The following is a 16,289-nucleotide window of genomic DNA, read 5'->3' on the forward strand; positions in this document are numbered from 1 at the left end:
CCATTAGCTAGCAGTCAGCTGATGTTGTGTTTGACTCACTGTTAGATTCCTGGTTTCCTGCTGCCAGCGGTTAACCTCAAGTTACCCTCGGGAAGGGTAGGCAGGTCACTGGGGCTATGGCCCAGCCCTTGTCATTTCTAAGTTTGTTTTCTTCTCTTAATCTCAATTCTGTCTGTAATCCCAACAAAAAGTGAGCCTATTGCTGAGACTCCCAGGCCAGCTGAGGCTCTGCTGTAAGAATCTGTCTCAGATAAACAGCTTCAAGACAAAGAGGCTGTGGATGTACCTCATCTGAAGATGCTTGCCCAACATGTGGGAGTCCCCAGGTTCCATCCCTAGCTGTGTGATGGGTGTGCTGGTGACCACAGACAAAAGCTCCCAGACAGTACAACCAGATCCACTTTTATTACAATCTCAATCAGTACAAGTAGGCTTCAAGAGTTGATACTAATGGAAATCATCCAAATTACGCTTGGGTCACAAACAATTACCCCACATAAAAAGGAAAAAAGTCTCATTCAGGGAAGGGAAAGGTTTCCTGCAGTGGTTTTCATGGCAGTTGGTAGGTAGTCTTGCACTTTGACTGGTCCTATCTGTCAGTCTCTGGGAAGAGCAATGTAGACTAAAAGATGGTCTCAAGAACGTATATTGTTCTTTAGGAGTCTGTGTGAATACCTCTGCCGAGGATCCCCAAATACTTGGTTTAAATAAAAGCTCCAATCACCTCAGAACTGCCCTTGAAGTAGGTCAGGATTAGTAGCCCTTTTTATCAACACTCTCCTAGAGCGATAGTTTCAGTGTGTCCTCCTGAGTTGATGCTCTGGACACTTAATTCTCAGTGTTGAGATGTGAGGCTGTCAGATACTTAGCCCAGGCGTTTCTTGGGATGATTAAAGGCCTCATCTCTTGTTACAAGGGAAAGGATAACACAGCAATTCAGTGGCTAAGAGAGGCCTTTGGCTTAAGCCACCAGCAGATGGTGGCTTTGCTAACCTTTCACACCACCTCACTGGAGCTACAGCTTCAGAGACTACACCCAGAGATTAGCAGCCCAAGTGCCAACTGCCGTTTATAACATGTTTGACAATGGTAACGAGGATGACGATACAATCGAATACACTCAAATTACTTCCCATCAAATTTGATCATTTACTAAAAACAAATTTTCCAAAATGAAGCCCGTAAAAGATTTCTGCAAATCAATGTACTGATGATGATTCTCCAGCCGGCTTCTTGACTATTCCCACTCTATCCAAGGGGTCTCAGGGCTAAGGGAAGGAGTGAGGCAGGGCTCACAGGCACTACAGATTAGGAAAGAGATAAGGCACCCAAAGCTATTAGTACATTCATCTGGAAACTGTTAGACATCCTTCTTTGAGAGGATCTGAAAGAGTGCCCTTAACCTAACGACACTGGGACCTCTATGTAGCCTTGCTTTGGAACATGGCCTGATTCAGATCTGGGAATAAGATCAGAAGAGAAAGAAAGCTGATTTTATTGTTCATCTTATAAATCAGGCATCTGTGACCTGGGAAAGTAAAACCACCCCAAAGGCGTTTCCAGAGGGTTATAGCTCAGTAGATCTACAGTGATTTTCTACTAGATTTTTCTACTTCAACAAAACAGCTCAGAGCATGTGTTCAATTAACATAGAAAAAAAAAAGTCTATGATTCTACAAGTGAACTGAATATTTGGCACCTTACACAGCCAGTCCTAAAAACCAGGCCTCTGGATTAGGCTATAGGGACAGGAGAGGTTGGTGGTTCTAAAATACTGATGTGATGTTTTCTTCTAGACTTTTCTATACCCCTGTTGGTCCTGGACTGTGTGACAGTGTTAGGTATCAGGTCTCGCCTTAGATATCAGGTCTCAGTCGCTTTTCATCACACACTGGCTTCAGGAAGCAGACCCTCTTCCTGAAGTGAGGTCCTGAGCACTTGCCCATGCCTCTGGTGTTTTAACAGATAAAATGGGGGAACTTCTTCCTTTCAGCAGCACTGTACTACTACCTGCCTGCAGTCAGGCCACCTTACCTTGCAAAGCACACAGGGAGAAGTGAATATGCTGTCTACTCTGGCACACACACAGTCAGATCAACAACCAACCCGTGAGTTCAGTGGTTAACTTGCTGAGACAAAACAGCATGTAGCTGAACTGTTAACTCACAAACCAGAGAGACTCTCTGAACCGAGATATTGCTAGAGGGTCTGCCAAGCTTTCCTGAAATCACTGTGACAGAGGCACATGAGTTGGAGGTAGGGAAGATCTGGAAGCCACAGAAAAGTGGCACCTGGTTCTGCTTCCTGAAGCTACCCAGCAGTTTCCACGCCCAAGGATACCAGAGGAGGAATAGGCCTGGACAGCAGCAAGTCCTGGGTGCTCTTGATACACTCAGGCAGCTAGCTGCCGGTCCGGGGAAAGAAAAAAAGGCCAAAGAAAGAAGTGGCAGAAGAAATCAGGTGGGTAAGAGCTTCCCAGGCAGCACTAGGCAGGCTGGGTGGCCACAAAGCAAAGAAGGCAGGGAAGGTTCAACACCACGGGAAGCCAAGTTTCTACTCAATCCAAGGAGAAAATTAAAGCAATGGGTGGAGCCAACACATGCAGATCCCTGGCAGATGTTCCCAAAGGGCTTCATTTGGAAATGTACCTCTTAGCAGCTACTTACAGATGCTGCCCCTCAGCCTCACCATTTCCTGCCCAGCCACGAAAGAAACTGGCAACCCAGGCAACACCTTGTGTCCTTCGATTTTTCTTTTCTTTAGCGACACCTTTTCTAAGTGAAATAGTTTGATGTTCCAAGTGAAGATCTTGCTTATATTTACATAGTTTTACACCATATCTGCCCCCGACAAATGTCAGCTGTTTAGTTATCAGTTCTAGGCACATTGGACATGAAGACTTTTCTATGAAAAAAAATCTTCGGTTACCATAAGCTAAAACCCTCCCCTAGCACAGACCATGCATTAATCCCCTTCACTCTGAAAATGATTTAATTATTCAAATCTCACTAATCTTTGTGGCTCAGAGTATGGACTGAAGGAAAGAGTGCCAAGCAGAGATGCCTGGGGTCTTTGGTAAGTAGGCTGTTAGATATGGCTATTTCTCTCTCTCTCTCTCTCTCTCTCTCTCTCTCTCTCTCTCTCTCTCTCCCATTTTTACTTAAAATCATACCATGCATGCTAACTTTTCTCTCTCGAGACAATCTACTTGCTCTGTACCACAACCTGGAGTGAAGTTCATCAGTGGGAACTTCCGGGAAGGTTTTGTTCTATCCCTAGTTTGAAACAGCAGTCTTGAAGCTTGGAACAAGGAAAGATGTACTCAGGAGGAAGAATCAGTGTTTCAGAAAGCAGAAAGGTTGCCTGGGCTTTGGAAGGTGGACACAAGGCTTGGTCAGCTTTTGGCCTGAAGGTGGTGATGACAGAGAAAGAAACAAAGTTGGATGCGATGCAATCAGGGACTGAACACCATGCTCACCATAGTATAAAAACAGCATGGTCCTGGGCTTTGATACTCTCTGTATAGAATGTTCAAATTTACTGTTATTATTTAAAGCTGTTGTGCAAACTGTATATGCATTTACCATGTGTGCTTAGAAATATATTTGTCTCGTGGCATGGTTAATCCTAGCTAAATAAAATATGTATTACCTCAAAACGTGATCAAAGCTTTCTCATTTTATAAGAATACCGTACCGGAATAGGTTAAATGCATCATTAACACCCCGATAGCAATATCCAGTTGTTAGTTAATCAACAGAATGTTAAATCTCTGCCAGAAAACGTTTGGAACAGGAACTCAGAAGCCCCAAACTCAGCTACTCTTGTGACTCCCATCTCCAGTTCTCTTAATTCTGGCTAAGACAGCGGCCTTAGATACTTTCTTCCGGTCATAAGCCAGGCCCAGGGCAGCCATGCAGTCGATGAAGAATGTGGTGAAGTTGATGTGCCAGCGGTACTCACTGGCAGAGTAGTCGTAGGGGAAGGCGTGGTGGTAGTTGTGGAAGCCCTCGCCTGCAACAGAAGCAAGGAGAGCAGTCAGGGGGCTCCCTTTTGCACAGCTCATAACTGTTGTGTACCTTAAACCTTGAAGAATCCCGATGTTGGGATGGCTAGGTGAACCCCCAGTCTTGCATTCTAAAGCAAATAGATGCCCTAGAGGCACCTCAGGAAACCAGTGGCAGGGTCTGCTCACACAAGACTGTCTGGGAGCCTTTGTCAGAGGACGTTTCTATCGTAAGAGGATGGGAGAGGAGCTGCGTCTTTACATCATAGGGTCTGAATGGAAGTGCACCGTATTCAGGAGGAGGCAAAGGGAGGTCTCTGTCACCCACCCACCCACTGCTGGCTCTCAGCAGAGCTGCTGACTCTGAGTTTGACCCTGGGGTTCTGGAGGTGCTGGGAAAACAGAATCACTTTGATATTCTCTCTAACATCAAAGATTCTGACCATTCCTAAAAATAACATTTTGATAGAGAGAAAACAAAAACAAAAACAAAAACAAAAGCCCTGGACTGGGGAGGGCTTCGGCAGAAGGTTTACTAGATTTTCTTACTGAATGGATCCCAACCCCAACAATACTAAACCCAAACGATCCAATGCCTTCTTCTGGCCCCCTCACGCACTGCACACATGTGGTGCACAGACAAACTTGCAGGCAAAATATCCCAACACATAATAAAACACAGCACATAAAAATACAATTTCAAGAAAAAAATTTTCTTTTAAAAATTGCTTTAACGCACTTTTGAAAGGATGTTCTGAGTGAGCCCTCTACATCCCTGTCTTGACATTTAACATGAAAACAGGCACTATGGTGATGAAGGAGAGAAGGAGAGTGGAGATCAATGGGGAGCAACTGGAGCAGCAAGAGATACCCCAGAAATGCTCCAGGGAGTGACCAGAGACCAAGAGCATGTGACCCAAGGGAAGTAATACAAGAAGAAGATGAGAGCGATAGGAAGCAGCCGGCAGAGAACCAAAATGTTTTCGACAGTGAATAGCAGCAGGACAAAGGATGATATTGGCAGCCACTTGGAACTGATGGTCACAAGGAAGACTCACTGTACAGCAATGCAGGACACACATGACTCAGTTCGGATTACTCAATTTCCATGAACCTATCAGATTTGGAGCGCATAGGGTCTGTTTCAAAATCGTTCCAAAGTAGCAGCATACAAACTGGTAACAGGTGCCAAAGAAGGGTTGAAATCATAGAATCCAAATAGAAAAAGGGTACGGGGCAGAGCTTTAAATAGAGTTAAAAGTGCTAGAGGGGTGACAGGCATGTTTGATGAGCAAAGAAAGGGGTCTCCGGGCTGTCAGCAGATGAGCAATAGATGTCATCTCTCATCCTCACAGGGAAAGCCTAAGAAAGAGAGGACTGTTTGCAGGAACAGACACAGAAAGGACAGACGGAACTCTGCTCTTTCAGGGATGCTGGGGAGGAGGAATCCTCTGCATGGAGCAGAAGAGAAAACGAGCAAGAGGAGAGAGAGATGGTGGAGGGAGAGAAGAGCAAGTCCTGCAGTTGACATCACCACAAGACGGTGCATGGCCCACACGTGTAAAAGAACAGTGTACAGTGGTGTGGAGAGATAAATACGACAAGCGCAGCAACCTGAAGGTTACTGACTAAATTATGCTCTTACACGCAACACAGCAAGGTTGTTTATGTGTGAACTACTAGGGTGGTGACTGTGATGTACTTAATGCACATCCTAGGCTACGTAGAGCTACAGACCTGCCAGTGGACTCAGAGACTCATTATAGGCAGCGTTTAGACATTGTTTTACAACCTATAAACCTTCTCCCCCTTTCCTTTTTACATTAAGAGCTGTTGCTTGCCAGACTCTTGTAAGGGTTCCCAATGTACTCTTCCCACCCCCCAGTTTTATGGTGGAAAAACCGACCTACACAGAACTCATAAAACAGGTCCTTCTGGTTCCTCTGGTTCCTAGACAAACAACACAACTGGAAGGCTCCTAGGTACAGTCAGTCGTGGTCGTGTTCGGGACTAGTGACTTACCCACAGCACCCAGGGAAACCAAGATATTCTCCCGGGATTGAATGTTCTTGTCGTAGGGGCGATATCCGTAGAGGTGGGCAGCACTGTTCACCAGCCAGGTGGCATTGAGCACCAAAGTGTATCGCAAGAAGGTGCTAACGAACAGACTGTGTAGAAAAGTCTCGTCCCAGCAGTACCAGGGCACCAGCGTGGGAAGGATGAAGCACATCAGCAGGAGGCCAGGCTTGTAGTATCTGCATGGAGAGATCACAGGGTCTGGATAGAGAACTCTCAAACCTATACAAACTGTCCCTCCTAATTAGGCAGCATTGTATCATTTTTACATCAAAGGATGGGACAGATTATCAGCCAGAGGAAAGGTGGTAACAAAATCTTAAGCACAGGGTTGTGGGAGACACAAATGTGCCAATATTCTTCTAGGATCCCACTGGGTACAGTTTGTCTCCTGTCACTTCTATTCCTGACTACAAATCCATTACTTTTTTCATAGGAACATAAGGTCCTGCTCGTCAAACCGGTTGGGAATCAAATCACAACCTCACCAGCCAATTCTGCTCCCTGGGCTGTTCTCCATCAACCTTTATGCTCCTTCTTGCCCATCGAGTGTTTTGGCAGAGTATGGCAAGTGTCATGCCTTCACTTCCCATCACCCTGTGGGTCTCTGTTCTGCTTTTCCCCCCAAAAGACACATCAAATGTCCTTGATCATCTGCAGGTTTCTGTCGCTCTAGTGGCCCTGGCCCTGGCCCATTCTTCATTCCCTACAAACCAGGCTGCTGACATCCCTCAGCAGTTGTGTCACGGAGAGTCCCTCGGCATAGTTCCTGTCCATCTGCTCACTATTTCCCTAGCTGAAGCTTCCTGATGGTCTAACCTGTGACTCTGGCCATCACCTCCCTAGCTCCATCACTACTTTCACCTATCTTGAAAGTGGCTTCTTCAGAGCCCACCCGTGTCCCACCGTACCAGAGAATGCTTGCTTGTGAGTAGTCCCCTGAAACTGACTGAATCAGTACTGACTCTGTCTGCCCTGGCAGCCTGGCTCCTGTCACACGGTACATCTCACAGAGAAGGACTATGTCAGAAAGGAGCCTGTTTTGACACTCCGTTGCAGTCCCTGCCCACCACGCTGCAGAGCCTCTGTCATTGGCTGGATCCTGATGCTACTTCAGGAGCTACATTGTGCATCCACTGAGCTGTATCTCCTCCTTCTTAATCATGGTAAACACTGCACCATCCTACTTTATGTGGAGATAATTGAGGCTCATTCCTTCAACCCCCAAATACCCTGAAAATTCCTTGAAGGTAACCACTCAGCCATGAGTACCAGACTAGGACCAATGTTATAGTTACTAGTTTTAGCAGGATGGCTCAGGCAGAAAAATTATGCCTGGGAACCGTTGGATGTTGAATTAGAGACTTTAATGATTCCAAACTTATCAATCCAGTAAATCACCTAATTATTATTTTATATATCCTAAGAGAAAAGGTGGAATCCCTAAATCCCAGGTGCCCTGGGCTCCATTCCCATCCCCACCCCACCCCTCACCTCCTCTGGAACATCAACAGCTTCTCTGCCTTTAGGTCAGACATGTCCAGTTTTCCACCCTTCTCTTTGACAGCCGGGTGTTTGCGCACAAGCAGCCAACCCACATGAGAGAAGAAGAAGCCACGGCGGGAATTGTGAGGGTCAGCGTGTGTTTCTGAGAACTTGTGGTGGGCGCGGTGATCTCGGGCCCATTCATACACATCATTCTGGAAGCACAGGAGAGAGGAACCCAGGATTGAGAAGAGATGCCCTCCTGGGGTAATTCAGTGCCTAAGAGAACTGGAAGCCCATAGGGCTGTAGCTCTGAAGGAGACCTTGGGGGGTTGCTCTTTTGTACCTTTGTCCCTGAAGCTTATTGGGCAAAGTCTCAGAGGACACTGAAGGTTGTGTGTGAGGGGGTGGACAGGAAAGTCACAGCATTCATAAAGAACACTCTAGTTCTTGAAGAAAGGAATGTGGGAACCTGGGGGCAGAGATCCCGAGGCAGGTGGACCCCAGGGAGTCTGGGGAAAGGTGCAGGGAGTCCCCCCCAGAAGCTTTCACAGGTGACAGCCCACCCAACCTAATTTTAAGCCAGCACATAATTAATGAGCATGAGCCCATTTCCATGGGACCTCTGATCTCACCTGGGGCATGTGGGAAACTCTTCACATATTGTCAATAAATGGGAATAATTTTGGATCCTGGTTTTTCTCTTGTAAGAAGAGAAAGTCTCCAAATGTCATCCAGTGCCCAACAGCTAAAAATTGTCCCAACTCTCCTCATTTAACTGTAAGTCAACTTTCATACCCGACCTAGCCAATCCAGGAGTCTCTGAAAGAGCAAGGTTCACCAGGCCAACCTTTCAGAGTCAGTTACGTGGTGGGTGAAGCACACCTTTAATCCCAGTACTGTGAAGGCAGAGGCCAGCCTGATCTACATAGTGAGTTCCAGGCCAGCCATGGCTACTCAGTGAGATCTTATCTCAAAGAACAAAAAACAGTGTGATAATGATAATATCCACCAATATGTCTATGAGGACTAATGGGTTAACTTATGCCAAGTGCCGGGCACAGCCAACACTATAGAATTCCCAATTCTGTGACATATCACTGTTAGTCCCATTGTGGTGACATTCCATGATGGTCAAGGGAAAGCATGAGCTGACTCTCCAGTAAGAGTCCAGGAAACCGGGGTCAGTGCATGGATCCTTCAGCAGGGCCCTTTAGGCAAACACACTGTGTGATACCATATCAGTCCTGAACCTGTTTTATTTGAGATGAGTCCAGGAAACCAAAAAAGGAAGTCAATGGTGGTCCTTATTATTCCTCCCTAGATGCTGATCCCTCACGGCCCACTCAGATCATCCAGGGGATGGAGACAGCCACAGCATCCGTTTCTTACCTGGAACGCCATGGTGTTGGCAATGATGAGGAAGATCCGCAGGGGCAGCCGCGCCTTGTATGTTCTGTGGCTCCACAGGCGATGAGCCCCGGCTGTGATGCCCAGGGCGCTGATCATGTAGTAGAAAATTCCTGCAAGACAAGACAGTGGGAGACTCACCAACAGGCCAATTTCAGCAGTGGAAGTTGCCAAGGCGCCTTCCCTGATGCCAGTGTTCTTTGGGCTTGGGGTGAGGGTCTGTTTTTTCATGGAACCATAAGAATCCCTTGGTCTCTCAGGCCTAGTTGCTTTTGCCCCTCAAATAGGCAGAGCTGCCAACTCTTCTAGCATAGCCCAGGGCCACAAACGGGAGCCTTGTGAAAAACAGCAGATACATCAATCTGAACATGGAGCAGTTAGGGAAACCCTGAGTTCTAGGGGACATTCAAGGGATGCAGCTGACACAGTCACAGAAGGGACTGTGGCCCACATCAGCCCTGAAGAGTCATGCTTACAGTGTTCTAAGTGACCTTAAGATTCTTATACTCAGGCTGGGGAAATGGCTCAGCAGTTAAGTGCACTGACTGCTCTTCCAGAGGTCATGAGTTCAATTTCTAGCAACCACATGGTGACTCAACCATCTGTAATGGGATCTGATGCCCTTTTCTGGTATGTCTGAAGACAGCTACAGTTTCTTCATATACATAAAAAAAATAATTTTTACAAAAGATTCTCATACTCGTTACATACTTTAAACAGGGTACCATGAATACTGTACTTCGCTTCACCTTTAACCCTGGAACTTTGAACAGTAGAGAAAATCTGAGTTCAAGGCCACCCTGGTCTACAGAGTTCCAGAACACTCAGGGACACACAGAGAAACCCTGTCTCAAAAACAAACAAACAAACAAACAAACAAACAAACAAAACAAAACCCTCCACAGAGCCCTTATACTTTCCAGTAGAGGAAGTATATCCCAGGAAAGGTTAGGTCTGAACAGGGCTGCACAATTAGCAAACTAGGAGCCCATGGCAGAACATTTTCCTGATGTAGATGATGATCTTCTAGGCATGTAGGCTTAGAGGGTACTAAATTCTATCTTGAATGGGTAAAGAGATCCTGTGCATACCCAGCTCTTCTCTGGCCAGCACACAAGCTGGGACAGAGGCTCTGGTAGACACTGTTTTCATGCCTAAGAAGCAACAACAACAACAACAACAGATCCTTAGAAGCCATCGACTTTTGTTGCAGTCAAGAGATACACACTGCATAATATCTATGTCCTGTAGCAGAGATAGAAACCTCCTAAGCAGTTTCCTGTGCACCTCCACATTTCTCTTACAGAATCCTTGTGAGCCAGAGTCAGTGTCTGTCATCCTAAGTAAATTCTAGCCACATTCTCTCAGAGATGATGTCTGCTATCCATGGTCATGTGGCAATCTGATTTGTCTTATGTACCAGATCTGACCACACCATACCAGAGCTCCTCAGAAAACCACTAGCAATCAATGGGAGAAAAGAAAAGGTTTGGGGCAACATAGAAGTTCTCAACTTTACACCAGGGAAGCATACTTGTTGGTTTCATGCTGTAGATGACCCAGGCATAGTCTAGATCACATATGTCAATAGGGGGATTGGGACAAAGACACAGGCACACTGGGATATTCTACTCAAACCTCATCATACCCCATCCCCTGAACTATCGTGTCCACCTGTTGGTAAAGGAACATCTTAAGAGTTATTGTAAGAAGCGGGCTAGATCCTAGTGTGGTGGCCTTTAATCCCAGTACTTGGGAGGGAGAGGCAGTCAGATCTCTGTGAGTTGAAGGCCGGCCTGGTCTACAGTGAGACCCTGTCTCAAAAAAGGGGGGTAGGTGGGAGAAGTGGGCTGGAGACTCTTTGGTCTTGAGCGTTATCAGAGATCTCTTCAGAACTGGGTTCTCTTGCAGAGTTAACAAAGAGAATGAAAGGGCTCTGGGGATAGCTTCCCCAAGAGAAAACTCTCTCTAACTACCAACAAAGAACTGCTGCTGCTCTACTTGTTACGTGGAAAACCAGTGGATCCTCTCAGATCTAGGTCATCTGGACAGCTTCTAAGGTGACACTCCCAGGACCAAATTTAACTACTGTAGACTGGATGCTGGAGAAACCTGCATCATCCAAATTTAACTACTTAGAAGACCTCCGAGGCCCAGGGCAGAAGAGCTAATACCTGGCTCACCATCCCTTTCCCAACCTTATCCTCTGAGTTAGCTGCCACCAAGTACCCACAGCCATTACTGCTCCTGAGAAACCTGCCGTGTCTTAAGGAGAGGGGACCCCCTCAGAGAAGCCCTCCTGCTCCTCCTTCCCAACTCAGATTTCATAGATGAAAACACATGCAAAGCTCAAATGTATCCCAGAGGTGGCCTCCCCATCAGCCCACACCCAGTGAATCCCCGAGGGGCTGAATGAGGGACAGGGCTGCTGAAAGTTCATTCTCTGCCAAGGAGGGGTCACCAGGGCGGGAGGACTGGACTTCCGAACTCTTGGGGTCCTTAGCGCTTCATGGTCTCAGGGGACACAGCAAGAGCAGGCTAGATTCGAGAATGAAACCAGAACCTTATTTCATTCTTTTAACATCATGTTGATTAGCAGGTGCTGCACCCTGGAGAATGGCCTGGAGCAGAAACACACACCTGTAGACTGGGTGCTGGAGAAACCTGCATCATCTTTCCCCAAGGCAAACCAGCTTGGTCTAGTCAGGGTTTGGAGTCAGGATAGTTGTGTATAAATAACTGCCTTTTGTCCCTTTCTTTTCAAGGACTGCTCTGGTACAGTGTCCTCAGGGTCTGTTCCCTGCCCTGGCTGAAGAGTAGTCCACAAGTGTCCCCGACTAGCACCGATTCCCATGCCTCCCAGGTAGGGTTGGGTTCTCTTGGGTCAGGTGGGGCCAGCATTAGCAGCTAAGCAAGTGTCTTACACAGAAAAGCTTGTTCAGAGAAAGTTGTTTCTCTGCCTCAAGTAGACCTCTCCCAGTCCCCTGCACAGGGACTCAGTATTCATGTTAAGTCCCACAAGGAACCAGAAAAAAAAAGGCTGGGGAAATCTGGACAGAGCGGCCATTGCCTTGGGTCACAGGCTACCTTATTAAAGAGCAAAGAGAAATCTGAGGTATTGGCTCAAGACAAGGGGCGCTGCTCACCGAAGAGGCAGGTGTAGACCTTGCAGGAGGGAACCAGTGTGATCCCGTACAGGGCTCCCATGTGCAGCAGGGCCATGAGAATGATGTTCCTCCAGACGTACTCCAGCTTGGGCGGGGGCCCCTCCTCATCCTGATAGGTGGGGTCGTGTATATCTTCTTTCATTTCAGGACGGATGTCTTCTTCCAGGTAGAGGGGCACCGTCTTCACCTTCTCTCGTCCATTCTGCAGGCTTCCGGAGGGAGGCGCTGTGATGGTGGTGGTGGTCGTGTAAGAACTGGAGATCTGCAAAGAAAAAAGTTCAGTAGGGGGAGGCTGATCTGTGGCTCGCTCTCTCTCTCTCTCTCTCTCTCTCTCTCTCTCTCTCTCTCTCTCTCTCTCCTTTCAGAGGGATAGCCCAAGACCATCGGAAAACAGATATTTACATTACGATTCATAACAGTACCAAAATTAAAGTTATGAAGTAGCAATGAAAATCATTTTATGGCGGGGGGTGGGGTCACCACAACATGAAGAACTGTATTAAAAGATCGCAGCATCAGGAGAAGGTTGAGAACCGCTGCTTTAAAGCTAAAGGCAAGAAAGTTGGGGCTCATCTGCCCAAATTACAATCGACACCTCCCAATCAACTGGTCGCGTCAGCTTTCGAGAAAGTCCAGTAGTCCGGAGAACCCTCAACTTTCTCCTCCCGGGACCAGTCACCTAGCAGCGTGGCCAGTGCGCGGAGCGAGGGCCGTTTCTGAAAGCTCACCTCTTGGAGCATGTGGGCCGGCATCGTGGCTGTCGGCTGCTCGCTTCACTTTCCCAGTGCTGGGATCGAGCCCGTTGGTGTAGGCGAGTGGCGGAACTGCGCTTGGAAACCTGCCCTCCTGTCTCTCGGGATGGGTGTTCAGCCCGGTCTGGCTGTGCAGATCTCCCCGGGCTGGGATTTTTAAAGGGTAGAGCAGGCGATGGGATGACCGTGTTCAGTATTTCCTCAGCCCCCTTTTATCCGCTGCCAGCAAAGGGTAAAGAGCGCAGAGATAGCTAGCCAAGGAAGCCAGGCGTGGAGGTGAGGGAGGGAGGAAGGGAGAGAGGGCGGGACCAAGAAGGGGAAAGAAAGCCAAGTAGATTCCAGAATAGACCTCAGAGGCGCCGGGATGCTGAAGGCATCAACGCGGCGCGCTGCTCCAACCCCCTGCCTGGGGGTAAATGCTAATGTGCCTCCTGTGAAGCCCGTCTTGTCATTGGCCAAAGAGAATTTGGTGCCACCTTGTCCAGCCTTTTCCATTGGCTAGGCGCAATCTGCTGTTCCCTCTGCCACTAGCTTCTCGCTCTCTCCTCCCCTCTTTTTCTCCTTATCCTCTTTGCTATGGGCTGATGGGTGACTTTTCTTTAAGAGGAGGATAACGTGGTCCCATGTTGGAGTTGTGTGCAAGCCCAGGACTCTGGTCTGGCGCTTAGCGAATGGTTCACTGGGGAAATCGCATCGAGAGAAGTGAGGAAGACACTGGCTACCGCCACTCACAACTCACAACTCGGTCTAACTTCACATCTACCCCCACTTCCAGGCACCTGCAAAGAGAAACCCCGGGAGACTGGGACATGAGCGTGTGCCCAGAGCTCTGACCCGGAAAACAATAGTGTATCCCTTCAGCCAGCACCAGGTTACTGCTGCGTTCTTCACTGCACACACTGAGTTACAACTGCGCTCACTCATTGGTCTCAGTCTGCAGGGGACCGCCTCTGCTGGGAGCCAGAGCCCAATCTTAGCCCCATCTCCTCAAGCGGGATGTTTGAGATCCTTAGATCGTCAGGTTGGAATCTGGGGGATGTAAGGGAGTAACGAATCAAAGGGCCTAAGTGTGCAGTGAGAATAGCAAACAGGCACGTTGTGATCCTTAACAAGTCGTCTCAAGAATGTCCTTTTTGTTGAACCCACACTGACCTTGAGCAGTAGGTACTCCTTGGTACTTACTGTTATTGGCTTCCTTTTAGACAAGGTCTCTGAAGCTCTGACTGTCCTGGAACTCACTGTGTAGACCAAGCTGGCTCAAGCGTCATAGATCTGTGTCTGACTTTGAGCTGGGCCCTGCTCTTTTTTCTTTTCTTTCTTTCTTTTCTTTTCTTTTTTCTTTTTTTTTTTTTTTAAAGGAAATGAAATTTAAAAGAGTTGAGGTTACCGATGGTCACGCTTAGCTAGGAATTGATTATCAGATGAGTGGCTCAAAGGTAAAGGCAGGCCAATATCTATGCAGCCTGGTCTACATAGTGAGTTCTTTTCTTTTTTTCTTTCTTTCCTCTTCTTTCTTTTCTTCTGTCTGTCTGTCTGTCTGTCTGTCTGTCTCTGTCTGATATCAATGGCTTTGCAGCCTACTCTACATAGTTCTTTTCTTTCTTTTGAAAAAAAAAAAATTAAGACATGGTTTCTCTATGTAGCTCTCACTGTGCTGGAATTTGCTTTGTAGTCCAGGCTGGGCTTCAAACTCAGCGCTTTGCCTGTCTCTGCCTCTCAAGTGCTGGGATAAAGGTTTGTGCCACTAAGCCCAATTTACACCGCGAGTTGTAGAGCAGCCAGGGTTACATAGGCCTGCCTGTTTGACAGCAACAGCAGACAGGTTCCCCTGGGAATTTCCCCTAATCCCCATTCTGCTATTATCCCCTAGATCTGGGAATATTACCTGCACTAAACTGCTGTGACACACGTTGCCAGAAAAGACAAGGGCAGACCCAAGACAGCATGCAGGATAGGAGTCCACTACCTCTCTCCAAAATCAGGCTGCCGTGCTAGCGAGAAAGCTTTGGGGGCCCAGAAAATGTTGGGTAAAAGAGAGAGTTGGTTTTAGTGTCTCTAACTGGAGACACGGTAGGGACTGGTTTGTCTGTAATCTTATATGACTGTAACATGGCACCCACTACAGACTTCAGGAGCTTCCAACCGGGCACATACGAAGACTGCGTAACAGGAAAGAAAAGTGTGGGAAAACATGAGAGTTGGTTTCAGGAATTATTAGGGCAGTGACTAGTTAGAATGCCTAAGTAAATATGATTTGCTTATATATCTTAAATGTTTATTTTTAATTATATGTCGCTATGTGTGGGTTACATGTGCCCAGAGGTATGAGGATCCCTGGAGCTGCAGTAACAGGTGAGCTGATTGACGTGTGCTGAGAACTAATCTCTGGTCTCCTGCTAGAGCCATGAAGGGCATTTAACTACTGAGTTGTCTCTCTTCTTTACAATATAACTTACAACTCCCAGCACATGTCTTTAATCCCAGCACTCAGGGGGCAAAAGCAGATAAATCTCTGAGCTCCAGGTGAGCCAGAGCGACCTACATAGTGAGGTCCTTTCTCTAAATAAATCAGATTTTAAAACTGTAATTCAGCACATGTTTTAGTACAGATGAAGGGAAAGCAGAAGGTAAGTTGGAGATGAGGATTGGCGTTAGAACTTTCCTCTGGGTACCAACAGGGTCTTTAAATTCTAAGAGATTGAAAAGAGAGCAAGAAAAAAAGTAAAAGTCGGCTTCCACTTAGCCATTTTAAGTAAACACGCAGACCTTAGCAAGAAGCCATAGAAACAGAGTCTGCTCATAGAACCGGAGAACACTCATAGAAACAGAGGTTGTTCACTCAGTCCCTCTCAAGCACGCTGGGCCCATTATTCCGACAAGATTGTACAGATTGAGGGCAGGTCCGGGAATGCATGTTCACTCTTGGAAAGCCCCTGGGTCGTGGCCATCTCTCTGCGTGCCTTTATCCCACAAAGCACCTGGCCAGCTGACTCTTCTGACCCAGAGGGGCATTGTGAAGATGTCTTCCACTGTCCCTCACTGACAGACATTCTTTAAAAACTGTCACTACTATTGAAAAGGACTGATTGGCACTTAATCTAGAGTGTGTGGCATGTTGGTGTCACCCATCCCATCCTCTTTCATTAACATAAAAAACCTGAAGGCCCTCATTGACGGAGAAGAACGGCCTTCAGCTGATCATGTGAGACAATTTTCATTCTGTTTCTCTAACTAGGAAACTGGTTCCTTTTCAAGCAGAGATCACCTCCCATCGGAGGCTCTAGGCAACAACAGAGCAGAGCTGGCATTCTGACTTGGATTATGTATTAGTTTCATTATAAGAGAGTAAATTTTCCCAACAATTATGAAAGGAAAAGCTATTAGTCTCTTTAA

At 47.1% G+C, this 16,289-nt stretch overlaps 1 protein-coding gene across 1 annotated transcript; it reads right to left on the reverse strand.

Annotated features, from left to right (window-relative positions):
• Window positions 1-381: 381 nt before the first annotated feature.
• Window positions 382-13,274, reverse strand: LOC110324546 (acyl-CoA desaturase 1). Its single transcript, XM_021202198.2, has 6 exons — window positions 12,873-13,274; window positions 12,124-12,406; window positions 8,960-9,090; window positions 7,577-7,782; window positions 6,029-6,261; window positions 382-4,014 (listed from the first exon to the last, which is right to left on the reverse strand). Exons 1-6 carry the CDS (start codon window positions 12,894-12,896, stop codon window positions 3,815-3,817), a joined length of 1,077 nt encoding a protein of 358 aa, XP_021057857.1. The 5' UTR covers window positions 12,897-13,274; the 3' UTR covers window positions 382-3,814.
• Between the last annotated feature and the right edge of the window lie 3,015 nt (window positions 13,275-16,289).

Source organism: Mus pahari, chromosome 1 (assembly GCF_900095145.1).
Source record: "Mus pahari chromosome 1, PAHARI_EIJ_v1.1, whole genome shotgun sequence".
In the NCBI taxonomy this organism is placed as follows: Eukaryota; Metazoa; Chordata; class Mammalia; order Rodentia; family Muridae; genus Mus; species Mus pahari.

Coding starts and splice junctions, on each gene's coding strand:
- LOC110324546 (XM_021202198.2), bottom strand. CDS start 12,896: ATGCCGGCCCACATGCTCCAAGAG. Junction 12,407..12,872: donor CGGCCCACATGCTCCAAGAG/GTGAGCTTTCAG, acceptor TTTTCTTTGCAG/ATCTCCAGTTCTTACACGAC. Junction 9,091..12,123: donor GGTCTACACCTGCCTCTTCG/GTGAGCAGCGCC, acceptor CTTGTCTTGCAG/GAATTTTCTACTACATGATC.